General features: G+C 40.3%; 1 protein-coding gene across 1 annotated transcript in view; it reads right to left on the reverse strand.

Annotated features, from left to right (window-relative positions):
* The window catches only part of MPDZ (multiple PDZ domain protein), an 84,311-nt gene that overhangs the window by 10,646 nt on the left and 59,389 nt on the right, over positions 1-14,276 (reverse strand). Inside the window, exons 25-35 of the mRNA XM_009073821.1 lie at positions 11,086-11,248; positions 10,281-10,477; positions 4,580-4,671; positions 4,222-4,312; positions 3,806-3,886; positions 3,106-3,198; positions 2,938-3,012; positions 1,394-1,571; positions 851-882; positions 495-614; positions 83-168 (exon numbers count right to left, since the gene is read on the reverse strand). Coding sequence (XP_009072069.1) covers positions 83-168; positions 495-614; positions 851-882; positions 1,394-1,571; positions 2,938-3,012; positions 3,106-3,198; positions 3,806-3,886; positions 4,222-4,312; positions 4,580-4,671; positions 10,281-10,477; positions 11,086-11,248 — 1,208 coding nt within the window. The remainder of the gene's footprint in view (positions 1-82; positions 169-494; positions 615-850; positions 883-1,393; positions 1,572-2,937; positions 3,013-3,105; positions 3,199-3,805; positions 3,887-4,221; positions 4,313-4,579; positions 4,672-10,280; positions 10,478-11,085; positions 11,249-14,276) is intronic.

Raw genomic sequence — 14,276 nt, forward strand, 5'->3', positions numbered from 1 at the left:
ATAAATGTGCAGCATGTCCGAGCAGACAAACAGAACAGACCTAGCTACCAACAAAACCAAAAGCAACCAAAGAAAACACTATACCTCTAATATCTGATCCCCAGCCCACAATCTTCCATCTTTAGATGCTGCTCCTTCTTCATACACTTCATGGATAATGATTGCTCCCTGTGGATAAAAAAAACCAGCCAAAAATAAGCTGCATGTTGAAAGAACATGACCCACTTTGAACCAACAGCAACGGAAAATTCCTACTGTAATTCATCAGTGATAAGTAAAAGTCAGATGTATGATGAACAACTACCAAAATATCTACAAAGACATTCATACTTTTCATTTTAAAAGTGCTTTTTTCTTATTTTTTCCTGAACTGGTTTCTTCAGTGTCTCTCTACAAATAGTACAGAAACAAATGATGAAAAAAGTCTCTTCCATCAGATATTTTAATTTCATTACTGTTATTTTACTTGAGTAACATATATTTTTCCAACCAACCAACAAAGTGTCTGCTCCTCCAACAATGCTCAAACCAAGACCAGTCCGCCCCTTGGAGATATCAATGGTTGTTTCACATCCAGGAATGATGGGACAAGTAGCTGGGTCAGGAGACCCCAACTGGCCAAAGGGATATTCCATACCATATCAACAATTAAACATCCTGGTTACAATAAGAAGGTTCAATATTAGTAAAGTGACATTAAACCAGCATTTTTCAGAGTTCATTGACAGCTCTACAGGAATAGCTCAACAGCTGACCCACAGAGAATGATACTGCCAACTCCCCTTCCCCTCATACAAGTACTTTCCTGTAGTTATATTTGCAGTTGACCTGTTTTTATGCCATCAAGTACCTGTACCATAGGCTGGATAGTCAAAGAAGAAGCTATTATACACAATATATTGAATTCAAACACCTATACAATGTGCACATTACTCGAGTTATTATTAACTTCTTAGAAGTGTGTTGCAATAACCATCATCCATCAGTCTCTCCAGTGTAAAGGAGAAGTTAAATGTGGCTACTCATAACTGGCAAGATAGTCTAACCATTTCTCTGTTCTAGGAAAAATGACATGACTTTTCTCCCTCGTTTACAGGAACTTAGTTCTAGACAACCATGACAGAGGCACCTGATGCACAGTGTTTGGGAGGGAGGAGAAAATCTCTCCATCCTCCTGCCTCCATAACAGGCTAGTGGGAAGGTTGCCTTGCAGTTAAGTCTTTGGGTATGGTGGCACACTGCTTTATTTAGATGAATGTGTAATCTGAAAGTATTAGAAAAACATAACTCAGAAGACAACTGAGCATAGAAGAAGAGAAAACTTGTTTGCAAGCTGGGTTTTAATTTTTATGTTGCAGCCTCAGTCAAGACAGACATACAAGGAAAACATTACTTTTGACTGCCTCTGGTTCTGGTGAGCTGGAAGAGAGGACAGTTGCTGGTGGCTGCATATTCCTTCTCTCTGGTGGGGCAGCGCTGGAAGGGACTGGTGCTGCAGTCAGTTTATCTGTCTCTGCTGAGTTGATTGTAAGTCTCACCATAGTTTTGGATGTCTTCAGGAGGCTAATAAACTGAATGAAAAAGAGAAAAGCTGATGAAAAGTGTAACTGGATTGCTCATTCGTAAACCAAAAATAAAGCAGAATAACTGTTCTCCAAACTGGAGCTAAAGACACAATCCTGCAGGTTTTCTTAGTAAAGAACAAAGAGAAATACTGGTATATTTTTAGAAACTTTTTCCCATGAAACTCTGCCATACTATACCAGATGAGAATGCAACCATCTTTCAATGGCTCCTCTGGAAAAAAATACCATATTTATATCCATTATTAGATAAAGAGAAAGCTCGTACTGCCTTTTAATGCTGGATGGAGCCTAATTCTGATCTCACAGAAGTCAATGCCAAAACATTCACTGATTTACAGAAATGTGCTACTGCCAATCTAGCTCCCTAACAAGATGCACATCTAGAAGGAAAAATCTGAAAATATTACCTGAACTACAGGAGGGAGAAAAGGACACCAGGGTGCAATACAAAATCTAGTTTAAATAGGTAATGAAACACCTTCAAAATCAATTGCCATTTTACAGCAAAAACACCAAATCCTTCTTACACTTTACATTTCAAAACTATTTTCTGAAATTACTTACTCAATCTCTCTATCTCTTCTTTCAAAGCCTACCTACTTCCCTGCAGACAACTTCACTATCTCTTACTCATTTACTGCTTCTGAGACAGCAGTGCATCAAAGAGTAAGATGGATGCTCTCCTAATTGCCCCTTAACAAACAGAAAGTAATCTTCTCATGCCTAAAGAATCACTTTTCTGGGTGGCAAGGCAGGTGCTTGAAAAAAGCCCTTCTTGATTTATTACAGAACCCAAATTGAGTTTGCAGAGCTAGAAGTTAGAAATAAATCTTGTTATTTAGGAATGGAGATATTTTTCTGCAAAGGGTTGAAATATCAGGCTTGGAATATAATGAGGCTGTTACTACAGACAGTCCCCATGGATAAGCACAGTTCAATGACCTGATTTACCACTGATGTAACTCACCCATGTAAATTTACACATATTAATTTCACTGGTTCTAATACTTTTAAAGTGGAGTGGCTGTGTGAAGTCATTATTGAGCAATAGTTCATGGCTTTTATCACAGTACTAAGTGCCTCTCAGTCATCAGGTCTGGACCACAGAAAAATAAAATAAATCACATTTGTAGCAGAGAGATTAATGTAAAATAACAGCTGAGCTTTAAATTTAGGCTTTAGTTTATTCTGCAGTAGTTTCCTTATCCAGACAGTGCCTGCAGATCTCTTTTTAGCCAGCTTTGAAAATGAAGTCATCGTATAGTCATGAAAACCTCACTGGTTTAAGACACAGTCACCTCCTACATTAAATGGTGTGATTTCTGCAACATCCCTGACACTTCAGAAGCACCTTTTCTACTGGATATCCCACAACAATTTCATCATCCACTGCCAGGATCTGATCTCCAACTTTGATTCGTCCATCCTGGAAAAAACATACAATAAAAAATATGAGCTCTGGATGTTGCTCCAAAAAAACATTTTTCATTCCCTAGTCAGATTTTAAATGTTCTCAGACCTTTGCTGCTGCACCATGATCTGTTAAACTCTTGATAACTACTCCATTAATTGTGTCTTCTTCACTAATGGCAATTCCAAAGCCTCCTTGATCCTGGGGCAAACAAAAAGTACAAATGGTTAAGTATGGTGTCTATCAGAATGTTAGAATACATTCACTAAAGACTGGTGAAGCCTACAGACATAACCAAAGTTTGGGTTTTCACAATGCATCAGTATTTTTGTTTTAGACTAATCTATTTCTGAAATAGATTCTGTCAACCTACAAAGAGTATACTCGCTATCAAGACAAACCTGAAATACTTCTAAATTCAAACCCACTCCTTTGAAAGTTACAAGGTCAATTGTGATTCAGTTGTTAAATTCATAATTCATTTACTTTGAACAACTAAGGCAACCACCTTTCCTGAGGCACCACCAGCAGATGGTTACCAAAGAACAAGAGATGACTTTTTCCAGAGACACAAAGCAGCAGGCTAATTTATGTGAAGTTAAAGTGACTCGTGACACAAAGAAGTCACTATGTGAGGAAGATTTTGGGGTCCATTCACAAATAGGAAGAAAAGACCTCCAGAAATTTCTTTTCTGACTTCTAGTCAGTAAGAGACATAAGTTTGTTTGCTGTAAGAGGGATTTCATTACAAAAAAACAGGCTAGTGAGTACAAATGTGACTGATGTAAACGTAATTTTCAGTACATACCTTAGGGAGTTCCACATACTGAATATTTTTACATGAACTCAAGCCAGAAAAAGCACTGGAGTTCGCAACACTGGTATCAATCTAACAGAAAATTAAAACACAACTGTAAGCAACTATATCCAACATTTTGCATCAAAATAAAGTAGACCACAAACATTTAAGTTAGTCGGATCATTTTCTAGATTCATTTAAACTGCTATAACCTCTTCTTGGGAATGTTAGACTTAATTCATAGTTCAGAAGGACATAAAATAAAACAGAACTGAGCACAGTTGTACTAAATTTAGCAGCTTTACTAATATATAATTTGTTTTTCTCTTGGATTTCTCTCTCTCTTTCACTGTATTTGCTAAGCAGATAGGGCACTCCTCTATCCAGAACAGTGTCTTGGTCAAATAAGAAAAACAAATATTTACCTCTTGATGTTGAAGTGTGCCTGAAGTATACTGCAAAGCCTCTACTGACTTTGTGGGGCAAACAGCCATCTGATTTACTGCATCTTTATTTCTACAATAGATTCAGTTAAAGAATGTAGTAAGAACGTAGTAGTATAGCACCATATTTCTTATAAGTTTAAGTCTAGTGCTTTATTTTACTTTATTTCTGGTACTCGCAATACAAATACTAAAACAGAAAAAACTCATTTAACAACTACTAAGACTGTGTTCAAAAGCACACCCACCTTAACAAAAATAAAACTAAAACAAAAACTCTGTGCAGAACTTGAGCACATTGAAATAAACCTTTATAGCCAAACCTTTAACCAGAACTTACCTGATAAAGATCACTTTTACTTTAGATGGGGCGCATTTGATTATTGAGGAAGCATTCTGATGAGTCCTTCCATAAAGGATTTGCCCGTTTATCTAGATAAAGTGAGGTAGCAATTATTTATCACAATATTTTAATTTCCTTAAACTAATTTTTAAGCTTTAAAAAAAAAATCCACTCTTCTACACTACTGTCTAAAACAGCAACTGTATTAAAATAAGAGAGTATTTTGTGTCCTGCTTTCACTCTCTTCTTCCAGTAAAAATATTCATTATAGCCTGATTTCAGGGTAATACTGTGACAGTGCTAAAAATGTCATTCACTGAGTTATACTGGCTTGACTTGGCACATCATGCATTTTCACTTGCCATTGATCACTTCATGACAGATGCAGTGATAAAGCAGGGCCATGGGAAATTCTAACCGCAACAAATAAATGAACTGCTTGTATCCAGCAACGAGATTGCTATTATTTATTGAATCTCAGGCACTTTCAATCTCCAAGCCAGACACTTTATACACAGTAGTCTGAAGACTACCTTTAGCAGAGCTTTAAACTGGTGGGGGAAGGAGATGTGTGTCAGCAAGGAAACACTAATACTTTGGGAAGCAACAGGGAAGTATCTGTAAATCATCCCAAAGAACTTAGAGAGGGTTCCTCTCAAAAGTTGAAGAGGTCAATAGCCCAGCTAAAAGTGCCTCTACACCAACACAGGCAGTGTAGGTACACAAGCAAGAGGAGTTGGAAAACATCGTGTTGTTAGAAATCTATGACCTAATTGCTATCACGGAAACATGACGGGATGAATTACTCAACTGGAACACTGCAATCAAGGCCTAGAAGCTTTTCAGAAGAGAGAGGCTGGGGAGGACGAACAGGTGCTCTGTGCTCTGTGTTAAGGAATGGATGGATCGCAAAGGACTGCCTTTGAGAAACAGCCACAAACAGGTCAGGTGCTTGCGGGTAAAAATCAAAGACAGGACCAACAAGGGACACCTTGTGGTTGGGGTTCATCACAGGCTGCACGATCAGAGGGTGCCTGTTGACAACAGGTACAAGAGGCATTGTACTCATAGACTCTCATCTTGATGGGGATTTCAACCACCTGTATGTCTGCTGGGAAAGCAGGACGGCTGGCTGCATGCAATCCAGGAGACTCCTGGACTGCACTGAGGGCAAGGTTCTCGTCCAGGAATTGGACAAACCAACAAGAGGAGAAGTGTTACTGGACCCGGTGTTCACCAATGCAGATGAGCTTATTAGAGAGATTAAGACTGGAGGCAGCATGGACTGTAGTGATCATGTCCCAGTTGAGTTAATTATCTCAAGGAACAGGGGCCTGGCAAAGGGCAAAGTCAAGACCAACCCTGAAATTTAGAATAATGGAATTTCAGCTGTTTAAAGAATTAGTGGATGAGATTCCCTGTGAAACTGTTCTCAGAGACAGAGGAACTGGCCAGAATTGGCAGCTCTTTGAGGACACTTCTCTTAGAGCACAAGTGCTCTCCATCCCCATGTGTAAGAAACCAAGCAGAAACTAGCATGGCTGATCAAGGATCTGCTCCTCAAACAAAGAGTAAGAAGGAAATGCATAGATGGTGGAACCAGGGAGGGGTGACTCGAGAAGAGTACAAGGATATGGTTTGGATGTGTAGGGGTGGGATCAGGAAAGCTAAGGCACAAATGAATGGGGACTTGGCAAGGGATGTGAAGAGTAAGAAGAAAGGATTCTGTAAGTACACAGGTCAGAAAAGAAAGGCCAAGGAGTGTAGCCCTCCTTGATAAATGAGAAGGGAGAGCTCGTCACAATGCATATGGAGAAGGCTGAGGAACTCAGCAAGTTCTTCACCTCAGTCTTCACTGGCCGTCAGGCTTCCCATGTCAAGTCCCTGGACCTCTAGGTGGGGATTGCACGAGTGAAGTCCCTTCCACTGTAATAAAGTGAGTTTGAGACCACTTGAGGAAACTGAATAGGCACAAGTCTATGGGGCATGGTGATGTGGGTCCCAGGGTCCCGAAAGAACTGGCTAATGTAGTTGCCAAAGTACTCTCAATCATATTTGAAAAGTCATGGTGATCAGGTGAAGTCCCCAGTGACCGGAAAAAGGGAAACACTTCTAAAGTGCAGAAAAAGGAAGACATATGGAACTAAAGACCAGTGAGCATCACCTCTGTGCTTCGGAAGTTCAAGGAGCAAACCCTCATGGAAGCAATGTTAAAGCACATAAAAGACAAGGAGGTGACCCAAGACAGCCAGCACTGCTTCACAAAGGGCAAACCGTGCCTGACCAATCTGGTGACCTTCTCTGATGAAAAGATAGCAACGGATGGTCAGCAAGGGAAGACCAATCTTCGGTAAGGCTTTTGACAAAGTCCCACACAACATTCTTATCTCCAAAATGGATAGACGTAGATTTGAAGGGTGGACTATTGGTGGATGAGGAGTTGGCTCAATGGACACAGCCAGAGAGTTGTGATCAATGGCTCTATGTCCAAGTGGAGGCTGGTGATGAGCGATGTCCCTCAGGGCTCCGTCTTGGGATTGGTACTCTTTAATATATTTATAAATTACAAAGATGAAGGCATTGAGTGCACCCTCAGCAAATCTCCATATGACATGAAGCTGAGTGGTGCAGTTGACATAACAGACGGATGTCATCCAGAGGGATCTGGACATGCTCCAGAAGTGGGCCCACAAGAACCTAATGAAGCTCAACAAGTCCTAAGTACAGGATCCTTGTACCTGGGTTGGGGCAATTCCAGACAGGACTACAGACTGGGAGAAGACGTCATTGAGAACTGCCCTACAGAGAAGGACTTTGGGGTTCTTGTGAATGAAAAACTGGACATGAGTCAACAGTGTGCACTTGCAGCCCAGAAGGCTAACCACAACTTTGGCTGCATCAAAAGAGGACTGGCCAGCAGGTTGAGGGAAGTGATTCTCCCCTCCATTCTACCCTCATGAGTCCCTGCCTCAAGTACTGCATCCAGGTTTTAGGGTTCTCAGCACAAGAAAGATGTGGACCTGTGTCAGAGCAGGTCCAGAAGAGGGCCATGAAGGTGATCAGAAGGCTGGAGCACCTCTCCTATGCAGACGGGCAGAAAGAGTTGAGGTTGTTCAGGTTGGAGAAGAAATATCTCTAGGGAGACCTCATTAGGACCTGCCAGTACTTAGAGGAGGCTTACAAAAAAAGAGGGAGAGTGACTTTTGACATGGGTTGATAGGGATAGGACAAAGGGCAATGGTTCTAAACTGAAATAGGAGAATTTTAGATTAGATGTGGGGAGGAAATTCATTACACAGAGGACAGTGAGGCACTGGAACAGGTTGCCCAGAGAAGCTGTGGATGTCCCATTCCTGGAAGTGTCCAAAGTCAGGATGGATGGTGCCCTGAACAACTAATGGCTGGCAAGCCTGCCCATTGTAGGGAACTTGGAACTAGATGAGCCTTAAGGACCCTTTTGACCCAAGTCATTCTATGATTGTACAATTACTATCTGAAGATTTGACCTGAAAACCACTGTCTTCATTTGTCAGAGCTGAGTCACTGTAACACCTTGAAGCTCCTATGATTCAGATATGACTGGAGGTATCAGTGTGAATTTGCAGACTAAGGCCACTATTTTCTCACATTTTATTAGTTGCATTTGTTCTAGGAAATAGAAAACCACACTGAAGAACTCCACTCTAAGAAAAGGAAAATTATTGGAAAAGGACAGCTTAGACCTACACAAAGGAAATGTAACACAATACACACTGGTAGTACTATCAGAAGCAGAGACACAGTCAACAATGAGCCACAGATGCAAGACATTCGACTAAGGTCTAAGCGTAACAGCAACTGCTTGGCTTCTATGCAGGCTGTGTCCACCAGGCACGGTTACGAGGATACTGAGCCCTTCCGATACACTGAAGCTGACAACCTAAATGCACCACTCTGAAGTGTTTGCCAAAGACTTGTGAAAACAGGCCATGGTCAGGCTGTCAGGTGAGGGAAAAGATACGGCCTGCAACAGCTGATGTGTGCTACTTGGGAACATAGAATCATAGAATGTTAAGGGGCTGGAATAGACCACAAAAGATCATTTAGTGCTCTTCTTTTCCCCACTCTCTCTTTCATCTCTTTGTCTATCCCCAGCTCTGGAACATCCATGCGGCAGGAACAATGTGGGATCTAATCTGTGTTAGCTCTCTTCCTTTTCTGTCTTCATATCTCTCTCTCTCTCTCCCCTCATACTTTACCCCATATTTCTTACTGAAGTTTGTTGTGGGAGCAGGGAGACAGGACAAAGTGGTGGTGTGGCTTGTGAGCCAGCACCTTTGGTTGTGTGTTGTGGCTTGTGAGCCTACACCTTTAAAAAGCCTGTTGCGGGAACTGAGAAGTTGCTGTACTGTACTGTATTGTATAAATTAAGGGCTTGTTATCCTTCACTCTTGTGGAAGCCTACTGGATAAATTCAAGAGCTTGTTCGGAAATACCTTTTGGGTCTAAATATTGGGTTGGTTGCTACAGTTATGGCGAATATACAACAAAACCTAGAGCTCCCTGACACACGGTCCTGTGTCTTTGTTCAGCCTGATAAGAACCGACAATGAACAACGCGCCCCCTATGGGTCGTGCCCATGACCAATAGGGAGCAAGCTCAGATGTCTCATTTCAGAAGAGGTTGAGACAACTTCTTAGTATCAGTTTGCAGGTAAGCAAGAAATCACAGGAAAGCAGACAGACAGATGTGTTTCAATGTGTTCTCAGAATACTTAGCATCTGGAACATCAAGATTTTAAAACCAGATATTTTAACTGATTCTAGAGAACTGTCTAGCAGGTAACATTAGACTCTGCAACTAAATTCCCTCCATGAGACTTGGTCCACAGTGCCACAGATCTCTTACTTTCTTTCCTAGTCTGCAACTGCCAACCTACATTGTTTACTCTCTCAATGTCTCCCTCATTTGTTCAGTCTCACTGTTCCCTCACTGTACCATCTCCCCAGTGCATCCTCAAATAGCTCCATGTACAGCTTTGAAGTTACACAAAGCATTTATGTGAGGGCATTGTTACCTACTGCTATCAGAAAGAATGGGAAAAGACACAGTAGAGAATATATCTGCAAGTATCATCAACTGAACTATGGTAATATAAAAATACAGTTTATACTCATATACATATTAGAAATGTTAGCTTCATATTCAGTGGTTCGGTGACTTCACTCCGCTAGAAAACAGCACCCAAACATGTCATGAGTTAGATGTCCACAATAAAAATGGATCTGCTCCCGTTTGCCCAGTTTAATCTTCATGTTCTGTTACACAACAAAAATATTCTGCTATTATCACGCTTCTAGTAGACAGAGAAATAATTAGAAAGTCTGGAGCACTCCAGAGATGTATGGACTAAAGGATTTCAGCATTTTTCAAGGCCTGCAATTCATTGTCTTTCCATATGTCTCCATAACCCAGAAACTGCTGTCTGTTTTAAATACACAAACACACCTTGATTTAGCACTACTATAACCAGGAAAAAGAAGCTGCAACTATCTGGCATACATCAGAAGGAAAATCTGGTAGCACAACGATGTCAACTAGCATAAATTGGAGATTTCAAGGTCTGCTGAAGAACATCTATATTGCAGCAAGAATCTGATATTTTAGCGCATGTTAAGTCAGCATATTGGGGTTTCAGCATAAATTGCAAAAACTCACCTCCAGCAACTCATCTGCAATCTGTAACCTGCCATCTTTTCCAGCTGCTCCATTTGGATCAATTCCCACTATAAAGACACTCATCCTGGATCGGTCTTTGTTACCAGCAAGACTAAGTCCCAGACCTGTCCTTCCTTTTTCCAGCTCAATCATGTGTAGCTCCCCTGGTAGATTTCCATAGCGCTGCACGATCTTTTCTAAATGCAAAAGTGTGAGCATCAGAGGTTGGATTTACATTGGAAAGTTTCACAGGTCACCTAGAGAGTCAAGATCAGTCTCTAGTGGGCAGTATCTGACAGAGGAATCCCAAACTGCATGAGAAAATTTTAAGTGTAAACCACATCTTCTTTTAGGCTTAGCCTTATGCAACTTATAGTAACGTTTCTAGTACCTTATTCTCCTATAACTTCAGAAGACATTAAAACTTCTTGTAAAAAAAAGACTTTCCACACATAAAAGCAATAATCTTCTCTTCAGTAACACCCCCAGGTAACAGAAACTGTCACATCAAACCCTGCTATCAGCCACCTGAGGTACAACGAAATTCTTCAAGTAGACCTTCATGTGAAATGGTGAATTTGGACCAGGGAGGAAAACAGAGACTGGAGTGCAAATAAGAAAAACTGAGTTTTGTATTTTACCATGTGCATCTGATCAAACACAAGTGATACAGCAACACTTTACACTTGAACCACAAAGCCCATGAGAAAGAAGCAGCTCAAATTGGATGCCTCCATCCCCAGATCTTCTACAGTGCTATTTCAACACCGAGTACTTCAGACATTACCACAAAGGATAAACTTACTCCAGCTGTAACCAAACTCATCCTCCTTCTCCACATCTTCTGGGACTCTACTAGAACATAACTGTGCAGCTTCACAGCTCATTCCTGAAAATGCTGAAGGAGGGGGCAGAGGCAAGTTACAAAGTGAAGTCTTTTCTGGTTCTGCATCAGGCTGACCAAATACCTGTGAAGAATAAGAAAAATGCAGTGACTAAGAAAATGCAGACTCTGCACAGGGCAAACTAGTATATAAAAATGTCAAAATGGCAAGGACTATGGCTTTGAAGTTTAAATACCAAGCAGCTGAAACTCTAAATTAGTAACACGGCACAGAAAGGCTGAAAGAGATCAAAGACAGATACAAGCACAAGGCAAAGTAAGAGATAACATCATTCCAAAATGTATTTGGAAGCAAACAGAACTCACAATAAAAGCCCAATTCAGGAAAGTTTTATGTGCCACTTCATATTTCAGAAAAAGTCTCTTATTCAAGTGATTTTGTTTTAAATGTCATATTTGTAAAAGACTTCTACCTCATTTTATTTTTAAAAGCCATCACATATAATTTCTTCCTATGTTTTGCTTTGTAAGCCAAATACAAGGAAAGGGAAAGAAAATAAAAAGTTTGCGGCTTTCAAAAATGCCTACAGGAAGAAAATAACTGGCATACTAACTGAAAGTACAATTAAAAACCAAAATGAAACACATGGCAACTGAAGAAATCCACAGTGACTGGACTTTTTCAGTCTTATTTGCTGGTTTCCTACAAGCTGCACAGAGGATATCAAATAAAGGAGGATACAGATTAAATCGCAAGAGACCAATACTTTTGGTCTTGATGTATGTGGTTGTATTCATATTCACAAAAAGTAAAGAAGCATAAACACACAACTACTGCAATGTCATGGTTAAATTACATTTAACACTAGATTTGTGCCCAAATCCACAAACTGGCAAGCCTTCACTGAGGTCAGTTTTACTGAGGAATATGGACTCTGATGATGGATTTCACTAAATGTCTGTAATTTGTGCAATTCTGCCTTGCTTAGAGTAAACATCTGGGCAAGAAACCTTTGTCTGAGTATCATCATTCTGAAGCTTATGCACGCCCAAGAGACTCTGACACTTGGCACATCAGTTGTTGATGTAAATGACAAAAACTTTTACTGAAAATCAAGTATTTTTCCAACATTAGAATTTTCAGTTGTTGCCCTAGTTTCATAGCCCTGTTCTCATCATTTCAGCTTTCACTACCCCCATTAGCAAAAGTCTGAACACAGTATCTCAGATGGTGTCTCTAGGTGCCAAAACCAGTGAGACTATTCATCAGAGGCAACAATGAAACAAGTAACAATATACACCTCAGAGAACTCTGATCTGCTCTAAATTGAAGGTGTTAAAAAAAATAGAAATTTACAAATTTAGTCATACTGAGCTTTAAGAAATGCCTCATCTCAGCAAAAATGGCTTATATTCATTCTCTAACTCCAAAAATTTAAAGAAATTGCAAATGTTGTGTTTCAGTTCCCTCATTCTGGTTCTCAGTGAAAAAATTTTTCCTTTCATTTATGAGCTCAGTCTAGTAACTCAGAAGTAAGAACTCATTAAATGTCAAAAGCATGGGAAGTTTTAATATGACACCCAAGCCAATAATTTTTATTTAAAAAAGCATATAAATGCTAGATTTTTTGTGTCATTAGTCACATTATTTCATGCTTCAAATCCAAGACAGTGCCATCCCGCTGAGATGATACCTTGTGTCACTAAACTGAAGCACCAACATTCTAGCAAAGACATTGCCACCCATCAGAATCGGAGTAGGGCGGAAACACTACCAACTAACATTCAAAAGTGACTTTTCATGATTAAAAATTCGTATGCCCACGATAAAGAAAAGTTGGCAACAGACCTCTGCATCAAGGAGGGGTAAAAAGGAGAGTCATTCTAGAAACACTAATTTTTCAAAGTGCTTTCTAGAGTTCAACTAGAAAGCTACATAATATCTGAAAAAATGAGGAAATGCAGCGCTGTAGTGCATTGACCCTGGCTGGAGGCCAGATGCCCACTGAAGCTGCTCTATCACTCTCCTTTTCAGATGGACAGGGGAGAAAAAAACGTTAACACCCACCCCCACAGCCCACCCACCTAAGAAACCTTGCCATGTGAGACCAATACAAGAGTGAGAGCAGCCTAGATCAGCAAACCTTACAGTCTCTGTGCTTTAAAACCAAAATTAACATATTACTTTAGGGGTACTCTTGGTAAACTAAAGAAAACATGAGCAAAAAAAGGAATCAAATATTGGCGCCAAGGACCTCTGGAAGATCTGTGTGTGGGTGTATGGCTATATCCTGGCACTTACTAACTACAGCCACCATAACCTGATTGACAAAAAAATGCTTCTTTCTGTACCTTTATACACATATACACAAATCAGAATATTTCTGATGTTTATGAATATTTCTGATGTTTAAGCAAATGCTGAAATAAAGTAAAACCAAGGCTCCTTTGTGGGAGGGGTAAGAAGTGCGCTACATTGCCATGGAGAACAAGTCTTGCCTCCAGAACTCAGCCTGACACGCATGCCACAGCCAGCAGCAAAAGCTGGTCGCCAGTTTACACACACATAAGACTTTTGCTCCCTGAATCGGGCAACACACAAAAACCTAAAATGCTTTAATTGATGAAATACTTTCAGTGTGCCACGGCACAGTATTTCATTTAAAATGCAAAGCATCAGACAGTGCATAAACCCATCTGGCTACCAGGGTCACTGATCACAGCCAAGCAAATACTGGAAATGGCAGCATGTCTGGAGCTTGAAGAAATGAAGGCACAGGCGGAGGAAGAAGCAGTACTCCGAAGGTATCACAGGCCATGTACAAATGTACAGCACACATACAGTAGGACCCACTGAACTGGAATCAAGACAAACCTTGAATGGTGTGGGAGCAAAAGGGTTAGTTGGGGAACAACGGAAGGTAACCCTAATTGGATTCGATACCTCCTACAGTAACAGAAAACAGCAATCCACATGTTACAGCACCTTTGGCAATACACAGCATTATTAACGAGAAACTAATTTTCAATTATGGATTCATTTTACTAATTGCAGCAACTTTATTTGCTACGTTTGTGTATGAACAAAAGTATTTGAGGAGTTATTAAGGACCCTGACTCAGCAAAGTTCCTTACTGAACATGAACCTTAGT

The sequence above is a fragment of the Acanthisitta chloris genome, unplaced genomic scaffold (genome assembly GCF_000695815.1).
Source record: "Acanthisitta chloris isolate BGI_N310 unplaced genomic scaffold, ASM69581v1 scaffold4334, whole genome shotgun sequence".
NCBI lineage: Eukaryota > Metazoa > Chordata > Aves > Passeriformes > Acanthisittidae > Acanthisitta > Acanthisitta chloris.